At 48.5% G+C, this 18169-nt stretch overlaps 1 protein-coding gene across 10 annotated transcripts in view; it reads left to right on the forward strand.

Moving 5' to 3' along the window:
• The window catches only part of STYX (serine/threonine/tyrosine interacting protein), a 142297-nt gene that overhangs the window by 33261 nt on the left and 90867 nt on the right, over positions 1-18169 (forward strand). For 8 of the 10 annotated variants that reach the window (XM_033952178.1, XM_033952177.1, XM_033952187.1 and 5 more), the window contains exons 3-4: positions 15701-15754; positions 15930-16027. In XM_033952178.1, the coding sequence (XP_033808069.1) occupies positions 15701-15754; positions 15930-16027 (152 nt within the window). The remainder of the gene's footprint in view (positions 1-15700; positions 15755-15929; positions 16028-18169) is intronic. The other 2 variants (XM_033952182.1, XM_033952186.1) reach the window with 1 other exon arrangement.

The following is an 18169-nucleotide window of genomic DNA, read 5'->3' on the forward strand; positions in this document are numbered from 1 at the left end:
TGGGTACTCTCACTCAATAACAGTCCTCCCATCGTGTAGCTGTACCTCGGGTTTCTGTTTCCTACGTGTAGGACTTTACATTTCTCTACAACGAGCATCTGCCATCTCGTCGCCCACTCTCCTAGTTTGTTCAGGTCCCTTTGTAAATCTTCGCAGTCCTCTTTAGTCCTAGCCCCATTAAATAGCTTGGTGTCATCTGCAAATTTTAATACTTCGCTCTTTGTCCCTGTTTCTAAATCATTTCTAAATACATTGAATAGCAGTGGTCCAAGCACTGACCCCTGTGGAACACCACTCATAACCTTCCTCCAGTCCGAGTAGTGGCCCTTCACTCCTACCCTCTGCTTCCTGCCCGCCAACCAATTCCTGATCCATCTGTGTACATCTCCTTCCACCCCCAAAAAGTTTAATACTCTTGATATATTAAATGAATTAAACAAAAAATAGAACAAATTGATCCTTATAACTTGAAAAAAATTAAGCAATCAAATCTATGCTAAATTGTGAATTTATGAAAAAAATTATCAATTATATTTCAATTGTATTATAAGCTTTCTAAAACCAATGTAAAATATATAAACGAGCATTCAACTTAAAATGATCATTAAATTCATACATTACCATTAGAAAAAAATGACAATTGAATATATAACTTTGTAATATAGACAATTATATGACATGTTCAAAAGATAAAATTGATGGCCAATTGAATACCATTGATGTATTAAAAGTTAAGTATTGTAAACATAAAAGAACAAATTGATCCTTAGTACAAAATACTAGGATAACTTGAAAAATAAAATGATCTATAATCTATATTGAATTGTAAATTTATTTTTAAAATTGATCATTTATATTGAATTGTAAATTTATTTTTAAAATTGATCATTTATAGTTCAATTGTATTGTGAGCCATCTGAAAACAATGAAGAATATAAAAGCAAGAGAGTGTTCAACGTATACTGATCATGGAATTCATGCTTTACCATTGAAAAAGGTAAAAATTGAAACGGAATATAACTCCATAATACATAAACTATTACATGACATATAAAAATAAATTTTATATACCATATATGATGTACACTGAATGATAAAACTAATACAGTATATTGAAAAACTTAAGAACTGATGATTAAAATGTAAACCGCTTAGGACAGTAAAATGCAGGAGTGGTATATCAAATCTTAAATAAATATAAAACAAAAGTAGGAATAAAATGTATCTAACATGTATTTGTACTGCTATGCTAGTATTCTGTAAAGGAAAGTAGGTTCCAAATAAAGTTTCAAGTTTTATTTTAGTTTGATGAATTGCTTATTTAGTTTTACTAAGCGAGATATATTAATAAAAATTATAAGCATATATTTAGACACTAGTCATTAAGCCCGTTACATTAACGGGTGCTAGAATATGTCTATCTGTCTTTCTTTCTTTCTGTGTCTCTCCCTGCCCCTGTCTCTTTCTTCCTTTCTTTGTCTCTCTCCCTCCCACTGTCTGTCTTTCTTTCTGTCTGTTTCTCTTCCTGGCCCCCTTTGCCTGTCTGTGTTTCTTTCTTTCTGTTTCTCTCCCTTTCTGTGTGTCTGTTTTTCATTCTCGTGCGCTGCCTGCCTATCTTTTTGTATCGCTCCATGACCCCCTTTTGTCTCCCCCCAAAGCAAACCAAGATTACTCCCTGGCCCCCTTCCCCCTCCCCCACTTCCCTGTGCAGCAACAGCAGCATTCCCCCTTCTGTGTAGCAGCAACAGCATTCCCCCCTTCCCTGTACATAAGAACATAAGAAACGCCTTCACCGGATCAGACCTAGGTCCATCTTGTCCGGCGATCCGCACACGCGGAGGCCCAGTTAGGTGCTCCCTGTTGGAGACCCGGATTTCCCGTATCCCCGGATATGATTTGCAGCATTCACCCACACTTCCCTGTACAGCAGCAGCATTCCCCCTTTCCCTGTGTAGCAGTAGCATTCCCCCTCTTCACTGTGCACCCACCCTTTGCCTGCTCCCCCTGTTCCCTTCCTTTTCCTTCCCCTTCCTTCCCCGTCCAGCAGCATTCATTTCCTGCTCCCCCTGTGCATATGCCCCACAGAAATTTACTTGCCTCACAGAAAAGTGCTGCACCGCGCTGTTGCTGGCCTCGGTGTCTTCTCTACAGTGCGGCCAACCCTAGCGGAAACAGGAAGTTGTGAGAGGGTGGGCCGCAATGGAGAGGAGATGTTGAGGTCAGTGGCAGCACAGCGCAGCACTTTTCATTTAAACGCTGTGAGCATGCGAGAGGGAGGAGGAGGAAAAATAGATGCCGGCAGGGGAGTTTGGAGGTCAGGGCGTGTGCGGCAAGCCGCCGCTCGCGCCTGAAGATTTTAAAAGGGTGCTTGGCGTTGGGAAGTTGGGGCGCGTGCGGCATGCCACCGCTCGCGCCTGAAGATTTTAAAAGGGCGCTTGGCGTTGGGAAGTTGGGGCTCGTGCGGCAAGCCGTCGCTCGCGCCTGAAGATTTTAAAAGCGAGTATTTTTTTTAGTTGAAAGACGCGGCGGTGGCTCCTCTCATGATCCCCACCTGCGTTGGAAGTCCGACGCAGGCGGAGATCGTGAGAGTAGCCACCGTTGCGTCTTTGAAAGAACCCTAAGCCGCGCATGCGCAGTTCCTATGTGTGCTACAGCTCACGGAAAACGGACGCACGCATAGGAAGTGCGCATGCACGGCTTACCGTTTTATTATATTAGATATCATTTAAAATTTAAAATAGTGGGTTAGATAAATAGACTTACAGACCAATCAATACACAAGGTAATAAGGAACAGAACTACAATTCAATGCTTTAAAGTACAGAGGATAACCATAAATGGAAAGAACATTAGGGAGGGAAGAGTGGAAACCAAGAAGAAAACTAGTATAAAATTTGAGCATAATTTAAAGATTAAAAGCAAAAGGGAACTTTAAGTTACTTTTAAAATGATTACAGAATTGTGTTATTACCCTTCCCCCCTATTCTAAATATAAGTAAATAAAAAAAGAGACCTACTCTCCGCTCTTGAAACGCTGTGGGTACTGAGGGCTCTTTCATATAGTATTAAAAATACATAAAATCTAATATAAGTACAAGGTGTTCGATCAGTTCAAGGGAACTTTTTTAGAAGCATTTTTCAAAAGTTCACCAGGGTTTATTACTGCATTTAGCACTCTAGAGTACATTGCAGGAATGACCCCCAAATATCATGTTGTACCACCCTGTGGCTAATAAAATTTATATATTTTTAAAATTTTAAATTAGTTTTTTAAAATATGCAGAGTTACCCAAGGTACCCAGTACCAAAATAATCTAATTCAAGAAATCAAGAACACTAAGTAGTATGAAATCACTTAGTACCGTAATCGTTCTTGCTGTGCCAAATACTATCGGTCATCAAACATTCAAATATGGCTGCTAAAGCGAGAACTTATTTCAATCCAAGCCGCCAACATCCATCAATAGGAAAGTCTGTTTACAGGGAGTGCCAACTGATCTAAATATAAGTAAGAACATAAGAATTGCCGCTGCTGGGTCAGACCAGTGGTCCATCGTGCCAGCAGTCCGCTTACATGGCAGCCCTTAGGTCAAAGACCAGTGCTCTAAATGAGTCCAGCCTCACCTGCGTATGTTCCAGTTTAGCAGGAACTTGTCCAACTTTGTCTTGAATCCCTGGAGGGTGTTTTCCCCTATAACAGACTCCGGAAGAGCATTCCAGTTTTCTACCACTCTGGGTGAAGAAGAACTTCCTTACGTTTGTACGGAATCTATCCCCTTTCAACTTTAGAGAGTGCCCTCTTGTTCTCCCTACCTTGGAGAGGGTGAACAACCTGTCTTTATTTGCTAACTCTATTCCTTTCAGTATCTTGAATGTTTCGATCATGTCCCCTCTGTCTCCACTATTCAAGGGAGAAGAGGCCCAGTTTCTCTAATCTCTTGTTGTACAGTAACTCCTCCAGCCCCTTAACCATTTAAGTTTCTCTTCTCTGGACCCTTTCGAGTAGTGCCGTGGCCTTCTTCATGTACGACAACCAATGCTAGACGCAGTACTCCAGGTGAGGGCGCACCATGGCCTGGTACAGCGGCATGATAACTTTTTCTGATCTGTTCGTGATCCCCCTTCTTTATCATTCCTAGCATTCCGTTCGCCCTTTTCGCTGCCACCGCACATTGCATGGACAGCTTCATCAACTTGTCGATCAGAACTCCCAAGTCTCTTTCCTGGGATGTCTCTCCAAGTACTGCCATGGACATCCTGTATTCGTGCATGAGATTTTTTGTTACCGACATGCATCACTTTACACTTATCCTCACTTTATCTCTTTGATAAATTCCTCTGACTCCATTTCTGCCTTGATGTACTTTTAAAACACTTACAGGAAAAATTTGATTAATCTTACCATGCTAATGTAATTTTGAAAGTTTTTTTGTAATTTCGCTTTCTTTATACAGTCTCTTCCTCTGTAAACCGCTGTGAATTGTTTGTGGTATTGCGGTATATAAAAATAAAGTTATTATTATTATAATTACTTCAGCCAAAGAAGTCCCAATGATGCCAGAAGTCAGATGGTGCTTCCTCTCATTGGAGGCAGCTTGTTGGCATTTTCCCAGGAGTAGAAATGGATCTCTTTGGACCAATGGGTGCTGGACATCATGCGGAAGGGGCACAAGATAGACTTTTCATCTCCCCTGGATTTGTTTCTGGTTTTTCTGGCTGGAAAACCAAAAAAGGAGTCCATGATTCCAGCTACTCTACAGCTTCTTGGACATCTGAACCGTAGAGCTGGTTCCCAAAAGCGAGTTGGACTCAGGCAGATACTCCTTATACTTGTGCCGAATATGGCTCAAAGGACTGGAGACCCATCTTGGCTCTCAGTCAGTCCTGGAGATTGTGTGGTCTGTCACTGCAGGAGTGACTCTGGGGAAATTCCTTACTTCTCTGGATCTGACAGAAGCTTATCTTCATATCTCTATATTCCTGACTTGCCAAAGGTTTCTGAGATTTCATGTTCTCCAGCAGCCTTTCCAGTTTGCAGCACTATCCTTTAAGCTTGCAACAACTCCCCTGCTCCTTTACCAAGGTGAATGGTGATAGTGGAGGCTCATCTCCACAAAATGGAGGTCCACATTCATCTTTCTGGACGACTGGCTAATCAGAGCTCTGCCAGACTGGAGTGTAAGCAAGCAGAGAATAGTGGTCTCTCTTCTACAGTGCCTTGACTGGATTGTTCATTTCAAGAGGAGCCAGCTTACGCTGTCTCAGACACTGGAATATCTGGGAGTTCGTTTCGACACAATCCAGGGGTGTGTGTTTCTTCCCGAGCCATGCAAACGGAAGCTCCAGAATCAGATCATGGATCTCCTAGCACTGCTGAACTTCACTGCTTGGCATTATCTTCAAGTATTGGGATAAATGGCAGCAACCCTGAAGGTTTTGCTCTGGGCCAGAGTGCACATGCAGCCTCTGCAAGAGTCCCTTCCATCTCGGTGGTCCCCTCAGCGTCTATTTAAGATGCGATTATTCATCTCAAACCCAAGATGTTTGTAAACGTCTTTGTTATATTCTGTGCATGTTATCATTGTAATGCTGCCTAGATAGAGGTGGTTGATAAATTTTTTTAATAAATCCCTTTCAGATGCCACACCTCTGGATGGAGCCAGCATGCAGTAATCTGCACTGGTGGATTCAGGGGGAAGCTCTACCAAGAGGCATGCCTCTTTGGGTCACAGAATAGGTTACTCTCATGACAAGATGCCAGCAGTATTTCTGTCTGGGGTGCTCATTGCGGGGGCCGCTCTGTCCAGGGCTGGTGTACTCCCCATCTAAAGGGTTGGTCGATCAACCTTCTGGAGCTTTGGGCCATATGCTTGATATTACGAACTCTTCAAAACACTATAGAATGAAAAGCTGTAAGGATGTTTTCTGACAATGCCATGGCAATGGCATAAATGAATCAACAGGCACCAGGACTGCTCCCTTGAGTTGTGAAGCTCAGATGAAATTTTGGATGGGTGGAGCTACGCCTTCAAGCTCTTGCTGTGGTGCACATGACTGGAGCTGTAGATGTGCAAGCAGGCTTTCTCAGTCAAGTTCTGGACCTATGAGAATGGTCTCGCAGAGTGTGTTCGTCTCATTGTGAGGCATTCGGGCAAGATGACGATAGAATTGATGGCTTTAGTCGGGTGCTTTTTTAGTCACAAACTTGAGCCAGAAAGCTTAAGGTTAGATGTATTGGTTCAATTCCGGACCTCCTTTACATCTTTCCTCCTTGGCCCTTAGTGGGCCGAGCCATCTGCAGGGTAGTGGCTTATCTGAGTTGGGTGATCATAGTGGCTCTGGACTGGCCTTGCCATCCGTGGTATTCGGATCTGGTCTGTCTTCAACAAGACAGCAAGCTCCAGCTCCCTTTTCATTGCAACCTGCTTGCCCTGTATCGGTAGCATGGAATATTGCTACTCCTTGGGTTCTGGCCAGGTACTAGTGACATGGATTGGCCACCATGAGAACGGGCTACTGGGCTTGATGGACCATTGGTCTGACCCAGTAAAGTCTATTCTTATGTTATGATCCCATGCAGAACACCCAGCACTTTGATCTTCTGTCATGGTTCTTGAATGCAGAGCCTTGTTTCAGAGGGGCTACTTTGATATAGTCATTGCTGCTCCTTTGAGGTCCAAAATACCTTCTTCCATGGCAGCTTACGCTAAGGTTTGGAAGGCTTTCCAGTACTGATGCGCAAGTGAACAGGTGGAGCCGTTGCGTGCTCCCATTCCTGTGGTCCTTGCTTCCTCCAAGCCAGTCGGGGAAGAAAGCCTAGTGGTGACCTCCCTCAAGGTATAGGTGGCCGGCCTTTTCTGATTTATAGCGCACAGTGGTTCCAGTTCCCTTACTTCCAGATGTGCCTAGTTTTCTCAGGGGGGCACTTCGCTTGCTAGCACCCCTGCGATGGCCTTTCCCTACATGGAATCTTAATGTTGAGCTAACCGAGCTTGTGGAAACCCCTTTTGAGCTACTCTGGAGTGCATGCCCTCTAGTCCTTATGGTCAGGAAAGTTTTCCTTCTGGTGTTTATCCCAGGACAAGCAGGCATGATATTCTCACATGTGGGTGACGTCATCTACGGAGCCCCGGCGCGGACAGCATTTCAAGCAAACTTGATTGAAGTTTCAAGTTTGCACACTGCACCACGCATGTGCATGCCTTCTCGCCCACTAGAGGGCGCATCCCACCTCGTGGTCCTCAGTTCAAATTTTTCCGCGGAGCAAGAAAGCCCTGTGGATCTGAGCTCCAGTGTTTTTGCCTTCTAGCTGCCGCGTTTAGTTTGTTTTCCTTCGAATTAGTACGCGGTGCTGTTTTGTTCCTTTCGTTTCCCTTCAAAAAAAAAAAAAAAAAAAAAGCTTTCGTTTTTCATCGGACTCCGGGGGCTCCCGGAATCCGTGGCCGCGGGACGTTGGTACGTTCCCGGCCTTCTTCTTTTTCTTAGTGGATGTCCCGTCCTGTTACGGGATTCAAAAAGTGCAGCCGGTGCGAGAGGTTGCTTTCCATCACTGACCCTCACCGGTGGTGCATCGTCTGTCTTGGGCCCGAACATCCGACAGACTCGTGTGATCGCTGTGCTACCTTCCAAAACAGGGCCCTCTGTCGCCGTAAGGCAAGAATGGCCGAATTGTTCGCCGTCGACGCACCGCCTAAGGCCTCGACGTCGGCCTCGGCTTCGGCCCCGGCCTTGACCTCGGCCTCGGCGCCCTCGGGGGCCTCGGCCTCGCCTCGACCCTCTTCCTCGAAGGCGTCGTCAGTGAAGCAAGCTTCGGGTAAGTCCTCTGTTCCATCCCCTTCAGCAAAGAAGCCATCCTCGAGTCAGGCCAAGGCGGGTGGGTCGACCCCGGCCCCGCATCGGACCTCGACTCCGCACACCCCGAGGGAATACTCGAAACCGAGGTCGCCCTCCAGGGAGTGTGCCCCGGACTCGGAACTCCCCACCTTCGTGGGGATTCCGGCCTTCCAGGATCTCCTCCGAGCTCTGATCTCATCGGAGCTGTCGGGAGCCCTGGAAGTGTTGCAGCGTGCTGCGGTTCCGGCGGCCTCGACCTCGGCCGGGACGCCTTCGGTCTCGGAGGCCCCGGCCTCGGCTCCCTCGGGAGCCCCGACCTCGGCGACCTCGGTCTCGGGTACGGTGGCCCCGTTCACCTCGGTCTCGGCCCCGCCCCGGACCTCGACCTCGGGGGAACCCCCTGAGCGGAGTGTAAGGCCCAAGGAAAAGTTGCGCAGAGTGCGCCGTCTTTCCTCCTCTTCCTCCGGGTCTTCCAGACACGCCTCGCCCTCGACGCGACCTCGGACGGGGCGTCGATCGAGGAAGTCTAAGCGGCCCCGAGGCTCGCCTCGGCGCGACCGTTCCTCGTCGTTCGGGGGCGAGGCGCTGCAGGTGTCGGAGTTGCGCCTCGACAACCCGAGGCTCCTCCGCTCACCTCATGGGAAGTCTTCCCGGGCCGCCTCGCCGAGGAAACGGGAGAGTGTCCCACGAACCCCGGGGTCCTCACCCAAGGGTTCTGCGAGGAGGACAACTTCCCCTTCCCCCTCGAGGGCCCTCGAGAGGGGATCCTGGGATTCGGGATCGGTTAGGGATCCTCATTATTCCCATGAAGCCTCCCCCCTCTCCTCGGTGGGGCGGTCGAGAACCCCGTCCCCCCAGGCTAGGCCGTCCTCATTTTCATCCTTCGTTCAGGACATGGCCCAAGCCCTGGGGATTGACCTCATGGTAGGCTCTCGGTATTCCAAAGAATTTTTGGAGGAACAGGACCTCCCTACTCTTCCTAGGGAGGTGCCTAGACTCCCTCTCAACAGTGTCCTTCTGCAAACCTGGCTGAATAACTTGTCAAGCCCTCTTACAGTCACGTCTGTGCCTTCGAAAATGGAATCGAAGTATAGGACGATTCCCCCTAAAGGGTTCGATAAGGCGCAGCTCTCCCACCAGTCTCTTCTGGTGGAGTCTGCTCTTAAAAAATCACAACCCTCACGGGTTTCTGCGGCGGTTCCACCAGGCAGGGAGGGGCGGACCCTGGACAAATTTGGCCGTCGCCTCTATTCAAATTCCCTGATGGCCACCAGGGTTCTAAATTACGCCTTCACCTTTTCCTCCTATTTGCGTGGTATGGTGAAGGATCTTCCTCAATATCGAAACTCGTTACCGGACTCCCAAAGAGCAGGATTCGATAAGTTTATGTCCAACCTGTCTCAATTGCGGTTGTACCTATTCCACGCAGTGTACGACGCCTTTGAGCTGGTTTCGAGGGTGTCGGCCCTCTCGGTGGCCATGCGCCGCTTGGCCTGGCTTCGCACCCTCGACATGGACCCAAACCTGCAGGAACGCCTGGCTGACTTGCCTTGTGTGGGGTCCGAGTTATTCGACGAGTCATTGGATGCGGCGACCAAACGCTTGTCGGAACAGGAGCGCTCTCTAGCATCCCTGGTCCGCCCCAAACCTAGACCCCCGCCGCAGAAACCCTTTCGGCCTCCGCCGCGCCGATACCCTCAGAAGTCGACCCCGGCTTTCTCGAGACCGCCTCCGAGACGTCCGTCTCAGCGAGGCAGAGGGGGACAAACCCAAGCCCAGGCGCAAGGCCCTTCTAAGCCCGCGCCTTCCTTTTGACGGGCTGAGCGGACGGGGCGGGTTCCCCTCCGCACTTTCACAGGAACCCCTTCCTATCGGGGGCCGTCTGCGGTCCTTCCGGGAGGCATGGACCGGGATTACCTCAGACGCTTGGGTGCTCCGGATCGTCTCCGAGGGCTACTCGCTCAACTTTGTGTCCTCGCCACCGGACAGTCCTCCAAGTCTAGTCCCCTGCAACCGTTCGCAGCTACCGACCCTTATAACCGAAGCCAAAGCCCTCTTGAAGCTTCGGGCGGTCGAGCCGGTCCCCAAGAACCAGTGGGGTACGGGGTTTTACTCCCGCTACTTTTTGGTTCCAAAAAAGACCGGGGACCTACGCCCCATACTGGACCTCAGGAAGCTCAACAAATTCCTGGCCCGGGAGAAGTTTCGAATGCTATCTCTCCCGGTTTTGTATCCTCTCTTGGAGGAAGGGGACTGGATGTGCTCCCTCGACCTGAAGGAAGCATACACCCATGTTCCGGTGCACCCCGCCTGCCGAAGATTCTTACGATTCCAGGTGGGGGACCTCCACCTCCAGTACAGGGTACTGCCCTTCGGCCTGGCCGCGTCCCCACGAGTATTCACGAAGTGCATGGTGGTGGTTGCGGCAGCCCTGAGGTCGCGTGGACACCATGTGTTCCCTTACCTGGACGATTGGCTCATCAAAGCCCCGACCAGGGAGGGGGTTATCTCAGCGACCCGACAGTCTATTACCTTCCTGCAAACTCTCGGGTTCGAGATAAACTTTCCAAAGTCTCAATTGAGGCCGTCTCAGTCTCTTCAATTCATAGGTGCGGTGCTGGACACGGTGCGCCTACGCTCCTACCTGCCGACCCAGCGGTTGGAAACCTTGGTACGGATGAGCCGCCAGGTCTCTCAACTATCGAGGGTATCGGCCAAGCGCATGATGATGCTGCTGGGCCATATGGCCTCGACGGTACATGTCACGCCGTTTTGCGAGGCTACATCTGAGGATCCCTCAGTGGACCCTCGCGTCCCAGTGGCGTCAGGAGTGCGACCCGGTGTCTCGCCTCATTTCGGTAACTCCGCCCTTGCGGAAATCGCTGCGTTGGTGGACAGACTCTTCAAATCTGTCCATGGGGCTATTGTTCCTCACTCCGCCTTTTCGCAAGGTCCTGACCACGGACTCCTCGGAGTACGCGTGGGGAGCCCATCTCGACGGTCTTCGCACGCAGGGCCTGTGGTCGACAGAAGACCGTCAGTGTCACATCAACGTGCTAGAGCTGCGAGCCATCTTCCTAGCACTTCGAGCCTTCGTTCACATATTGCAGGACCAGGTGGTCCTCGTCCGCACGGACAATCAGGTGGCAATGTATTATGTGAACAAGCAGGGAGGAACGGGGTCATGGCCCCTCTGCTCCGAAGCTCTTCGCCTCTGGGAGTGGGCGGCCTCCCGGAACATCTTCCTCCGGGCGGTCTACATCCAGGGAGAACGGAATTGCCTGGCGGACAAACTGAGTCGACTTCTGCAACCGCACGAGTGGACTCTACACTCAGCAGTTCTACACGAGATTTTCGCTCGCTGGGGAACGCCACAGGTGGATCTGTTTGCCTCTCCGGAGACACACAAACTACCACTATATTGTTCTCGGATGTACTCGCAGGACCGTCTGGAAGCGGATGCCTTCCTACTCGACTGGGAAGGGAGGTTCCTGTATGCATTCCCTCCGTTCCCTCTGATCATGCGAACGTTGGTACACCTAAAATCGTCCACGGCCACGATGATTCTAATAGCACCTCGATGGCCGCGTCAGCACTGGTTCTCCCTGCTGCTCCAGCTCAGCGCCAGAGAGCCTCTTCCCCTGCCTGTCTCTCCTTCTCTGCTGTCTCAGAGTCAAGGATCCATGTTACATCCCAATCTGCAGTCATTGCACCTGACAGCCTGGTTTCTTGTTCCCTGACTCCTCCGGACCTGTCTCAATCGGTGAAGGAGGTGTTGGAAGCCTCCCGCAAGATCTCGACGAGGCTTTGCTATGCGCAGAAATGGACCAGGTTCTCCACCTGGTGCTCGTCTTTCCACCTGGATCCGGTATCAGTTCCGGTATCCTCGGTTTTAGAATATTTGTTTCATTTGTCGCGCTCCGGCTTGAAAACCACTTCGGTGCGGGTTCATCTCAGTGCGATTTCTGCTTTCCACCAACCTCTGGAGGGACGCCCTCTGTCACTCCATCCCTTGGTGACACGCTTCATGAAAGGGTTACTCAGGGTTTGTCCCCCTCTTAAGCCTCCGTCCGTCGTGTGGAATTTGAATGTGGTTCTGGCTCAACTGATGAAACCCCCGTTTGAGCCACTCAACAAGTCCCCCTTGAAATTTCTGACTTGGAAGGCGTGTTTCTAATTGCCCTCACCTCCGCCAGGCGGATTGGGGAGTTGCAAGCCTTGGTTGCGGACCCTCCTTTCACTGTCTTTCATCACGACAAGGTGGTCCTCCGCACCCATCCTAAGTTTTTACCTAAAGTTGTTTCTGACTTCCACCTCAATCAGTCCATTGTCCTTCCTGTGTTCTTCCCGAAGCCCCACTCCCATCCGGGCGAGACGGCGCTTCACACGCTTGACTGTAAGAGGGCGTTGGCATTTTACCTTCAACGCACCAGGCCTCATCGGAAGGTTCCTCAATTGTTCTTGTCCTTCGATCCCAATCGGTTAGGGCATCCAGTTTCCAAGCGCACTCTGTCTAACTGGTTGGCCGCTTGCATTTCCTTTTGCTACGCTCAGGCCGGCCTTCCTCCCCCGGGTCGAGTCACGGGGCACAAGGTCCGAGCGATGGCAGCTTCGATAGCTTTCCTCCGATCCACTCCGATGGAGGACATATGTAAGGCTGCCACTTGGTCTTCGGTTCATACATTCACCTCTCATTACTGCCTGGACACTTTATCCAGGAGTGACGGCCGGTTTGGCCAGTCAGTTTTGCAAAATCTGTTTTCCTAAATTGCCATCCTCCCACCTGCCCTTTTTTGGTTAGCTTGGAGGTCACCCACATGTGAGAATATCATGCCTGCTTGTCCTGGGATAAAGCACAGTTACTTACCGTAACAGGTGTTATCCAGGGACAGCAGGCATATATTCTCACAACCCGCCCGCCTCCCCGGGATGGCTTCCTTGCTAGTTATGGAACTGAGGACCACGAGGTGGGATGCGCCCTCTAGTGGGCGAGAAGGCATGCACATGCGTGGTGCAGTGTGCAAACTTGAAACTTCAATCAAGTTTGCTTGAAAAGCTGTCCGCGCCGGGGCTCCGTAGATGACGTCACCCACATGTGAGAATATATGCCTGCTGTCCCTGGATAACACCTGTTACGGTAAGTAACTGTGCTTTGTTTCAGCAAAGTGTATTTCAGTGCAGTAGGCTCTCTTGCAGGGGAGTCCTTTTTCTGGTTCACGGAGGCAGGTGTTTCCCTCTGCACAGATCCCTCCTTTCTTCCAAAGATGGTTTCGGATTTTCATGTCAACCAGGAAATTCATCTGCCTATTTTTTGTGTGGAATGCTGATTCTGAGATGACTAGATGTGCAGTCCTCCTGTACTTGGAGAGGACCAATGCTTTTTGTCTTTCTGACCATTTTTGTCCAGACAAGGTAAACAGACGTCCAAGGCCTTTACTGCCAGATGGATCTGCATGGCCATTTCGTTGATTTACATAGCCTGTGATAAGCAGCTGCCGATTCTCTCAAAGCTCACTCCACAAGAGGTGTCGCTGCTTCATGCTTATGCCTTGAGTGATACAGCCAGCTAAAATTTGTAGAGCGGCCACTTGATTGTCCCTTCATACCTTTACATGGTTTTACAGAGTGGATATGGCGGCTTGGTTTGATGTCGCTTTTGGGATCTCTGTATTGCGTGCAGGCTCTTCTGTACCATCTTAGATGTTGCCATTGCTGTGGTACGTCGCCTATCGTATTGACTTCAGAGAGGATGCAACAGAATGGAAGATTAGGTTCTTAACTTTGGTAATCTTTGTTAATTTCTGACAAGAGTCAATATGGCCCGCCCTCTATCTTAGTGTTTCACTGTTTTGCCTGCATTTTTTCTGCCTCAGATGTTTCTTTTTCAGGCCTAAGTACTTTCCAATAAGCAGACGGGTACATATATTTATTGCTGGCTTTGATCCAGCATGTGCTTGCCTGTTTATCATGTTGCCTATTTTATTACTTTTCTTTTATATTGCAAAACAGAATTCTGCTGTGTGGCGGGGAAGTTCCCCATGCCCCTTTTCTATATGTGCTTTGTGCTAGTGTTCTAGTTGGTTTTTGAACTGAACTGCAGGGGGGGCTCTGTGTTCCTCAGCTGTGTGGGAGGAGCAGAGGAAAAAGTGTGTGGTTTCTGCAAAACTCAGTTCACAAGTTGAGATAGAACACTTATCGTATTGACGTCATTAGGGACTAACAAAAGATTTCCAAAGGTAAGCACATAATCTTCCAGTGAAAAAAATATATATTTTGTTGGATAGAATTTTTGTTTACATTTATCCAAAAAACAGCTTTTTTGTTGACAGGTTTTGGAACTCACCTCTTCAGTTGTAACTGAATATCAATTCTGGAGCCTTTTGTGCAGCACCTTTTGGAGTTTTTATTCATATTTCATAATTCACTCTTCCCCTGTAGCCCAGCCATCATAGCTATTAGCTGTACTCTGTAGTCCCTGGCTCACAGCTCACTAAAGAGCCAAGTAGTGTGTGTGTGTGTGTGTATGTATGTGATCCCTGGCGCCGTGTTTTCTGATCCGTGGCCGCGTTCCATTTTAGAACGCGGCCAGGGATCATTCTGGCCACTCCCCTCCTCACTCACCAATCCAAAGCAAGCTCCTCACCAACCGGAAGCAAGCACCTCACCTCCCGCCCTCGCTCACCGCTGCCGCTGATCCTTCTCTTCTGGGCAGCCTGCGATCGTGGCCGGCTTTGGCGGGCCTCGCAGGCCGCTTTCCGGCCTCGGTGACACGTTCCCTCTGACGCACGGGATCGCGTCGGGAGGGAGCGTGCTTCCGGGTTGGGGAGCGGCCTGTGAGGTTCGCTGGGGCCGGCCACCATGATCGCGGCCTGGAGCAGGCCAGAAGACGCCGGGATGCAGGGAGGGTAAGCAGGGGAATCAATACAGGAGGCCAGAGGGAGAGGGAAAGGGGGCTGCTTTGGGGGGAGGGGTGTGCTGAGGGGGGACAGAAGGGGCCATGGAGAGACAGGAAGAGGGAAAGGGGGCTGCTATGGGGGAGACAGAAGGGGCCATGGAGAGATAGGGAGAGGGAAAAGGGGGCTGATTGGGGGGAGGTGTGCTGGGGACAGACAGGTTTGCTCTGGGTAGAACACAGAAGGGACCATGGAGAGACAGGGAGAGGGAAAGGGGGCTACTTTGGGGGAGGGGTTTGCTGGGGACAGACAGTTTTGCACTGGGGGGAAGACAGAAGGGGCCATTGAGAGACAGTTAGGGAGAAGGAAAGGGGGCTGCTTTTGGGGGTAGGGGTGTGCTTAGGGCAAACAGCTTTGCTCTGGGGGAAGACAGAAGAGGGCCATGGAGAGACAGTTAGGGAGAGGGAAAGGGGGCTGCTTGGGGGGGGGGGTGTGCTGGAGGCAGACAGCTTTGCTCGGGGGAGGAGGGAGGCAGAAGGACACAGACAGTGGCCAAGGAGAGAGAGATAAAGAAAAACAGGCAGACACACATATATTCTAGCACCCGTTAATGTAACGGGCTTAACGACTAGTATATATATAAATATATATATATATATATCTATCTATCTATATATCCTGAGTCAATCGTTGGGTGTCACTGTTGTGCAATGCATGGTACATTTGTCACCAACCGCTGTGACTGCTGCTTCTATAATATCCTGCCCCAGCTAGTCCAGGGACCAATTGCTGGGAGTGAGAAGTAATCGGGGACATGATTCTTTATTTTCTATTGACAAATCAAATGCTGTTAAACTAGACTTTCTAAAGGAATGGTTTTATTTAGATATTTTCTATTGACAAATCAAATGCTGTTAAACTAGACTTTCTAAGGGAATGGTTTTGTTCAGATATTTTTTTTATTTTCCCTTTAGGAAATTTTGCCTGGGTTGTTTTTAGGTCCCTATTCCTCAGCTATGAAAAGCAAGGTATGATCTACAGAATTTATTCCTAGGCCCATGTACATTTTCTGTGCATTCAAAGTTGAATTATATGTGCTTTTGTTATTACACAAATGAATGAAGGGTAAATTTATATACATATATTCACAAAAAAAATTGATCTTTCTGGCTTTCTAATTCTGCTTTTCCCCCCATTTTACAGTTACCTATACTTCAGAAATGCGGCATAACCCATGTAGTGTGTGTGCGGCAAAATATTGAAGCAAATTTTATTAAACCAAATTTTGAACAATTATTTAGGTAAGACTGTAGTGTATGGTAAGTTTGTTTTTGGATATGTAGTACTAATTTAATCTTTTTTTCCACTTTTCTTTAATTGTACTTCAACAATTGAATAATAGTGTGCAATATTACAAGCAATAAGCAAAGAATATAATACAGTGGTACCTCGGTTTATGAGTGCACCGGTTTGCGAGTGTTTTGCAAGACGAGCAAAATCGGCGCCTCAGAAACTGAGCGTGCATCGATTTACGAGGCCCCCCCCCCCTGCGATCCGGCAACCCCCGCCGCGATCTGAAGTCCCCCAGATCCATCCGAACCCGCTTCCTACTTTCATCTCGGCATCAGCACTGGCATGTCCTGTGCGTTGGTGCCGGTGCCCGAAGATCGGCCTCCTCTTCTTGCTGGGCCTTGAGCATCTGCGCATGTTTCAAGGCCCAGCAAGAAGATGAGGCCGATCTTCGGGCACCGGCACCAACGCACAGGACATGCTGGTGCCGAGGCCAAGATGAAAGTAGGAAGCGGGTTCGGGTGAGTTTGGATGACTTCAGATCGCGGCTGGGGGGGAGGGTGCCAAATTGCGGGGGGGAGCAATGCCAGTTTTCGTTGGGGGGGGATAGAGCAGCACCACTGGCCTCGGGGGGGGGGGGGGTGGGAACGTATCAAAGCGAGTTTCCATTATTTCCTATGGGGAAACTCACTTTGATATACGAGTATTTTGGTTTACGAGCATGCTTCTGGAACGAATTATGCTCGTAAACCAAGGTACCACTATAGTTTCTATAGTCCACATCAAGGATTGAAGAAAACAGAAGAAAATTTTTGGAAAAAATAGTAATATTTAGGCTTTAATCTATATTTAGACCCCAATCAATTTAATCGCAACAAAAAGAACAGTAATATTAAATCAAATGACCATCTATCTGCTTCACTTACCCAGTAAAAATGATCCCAGTTGCAATGGGTCAAATACATAGCTATTCACCTATTAAGTAATAATACATTTGCAAGGAAACCTATGAAAATTGCACCCAGCTGCAACACTTTAAGCTTCAGAATAGTCAACTACGCACTTGTGATGCCCTGAACACATCAGGGAAAATGTTAATTTTCAACATCTTTATGTTTAAAAAGTTTTCAATAGTTATTTTATCTTACTCTTTAACAAAGGAAACAAAAAGAGTAGCTCTGTTGGAAATTGCATTAGAGAATGACACGGGGACTATTTACCACGGTAAACCGTGGTCACCACAGTAAATCCACAGGAATGGAGAAATTTGCAACTGGTTTACTGCGGGAATGAGGATAAGACCTTTTACCGCCCTGTGGGAGCGGTGAAAAGTCATGTAAGGGAACCAACAACTTTGAGGATATAGAATGAACAGACGGGTGTGAGGATGTAGAAACCTGCCCTATCTTTGGAGCTGATATTTCACCATTACCACTAGTGAACTGGAGTGGTAAGAGCGTTTCTGTCAACAGGGCATAAATAAGTACATAACAATGAGGAAGATGAGCCAGAAGTACACAGCACATTCTTAATTACTAGAGAAGCAGGCACATCTTGCTTTAATGCTTATCCTTAGGACCATTACATAGAGGAGTTGAACTTAAGGCATACACTCTGGATTTAGCTTTTCTTTTTCTCATTATTGGTAAGTTTTATTCTGGGGGTCTCAAACTCCACACAGGCACTAAAGGAGTGTGACTTAAGAGGGGCTTAAACCCTTAGACTTGTGTGTTTGGAGGGTTTTTTGTGTACACTGGCATGCAGGTGACCAGAGGTGGGGAGAATGGTGCACTCTGCACATCATTTCTCTGAGGTTCTGCCCTGGACACCCCACCCCACTCCAAAAAAACAGCACCTATAGTGTGGCGGGGTATAGGGTGCCAATGTGCAATCCTGCCCCTTCCCCCCCCCACACACACACGTCCAACCAAGCGGCTCACTAGAGTGGCTAAGCAAGCTTCACCCACAATAATACACTGCAAACTTTGGTTTCAAAACAAAAGGTTTCTTTTATTTTCCTTCCGACTCTTGCTTTCAAGGTAAATCAAATGGCATAAACAAAACAATATTCCATATCATATTGTAGCAAATAACTCATAAGACAAACTGAGAATGATGCCATAGAATGCTGTTTCAGAAAGACCAAAACATTT

The sequence above is a fragment of the Geotrypetes seraphini genome, chromosome 7 (genome assembly GCF_902459505.1).
Source record: "Geotrypetes seraphini chromosome 7, aGeoSer1.1, whole genome shotgun sequence".
Classification (NCBI taxonomy): Eukaryota; Metazoa; Chordata; class Amphibia; order Gymnophiona; family Dermophiidae; genus Geotrypetes; species Geotrypetes seraphini.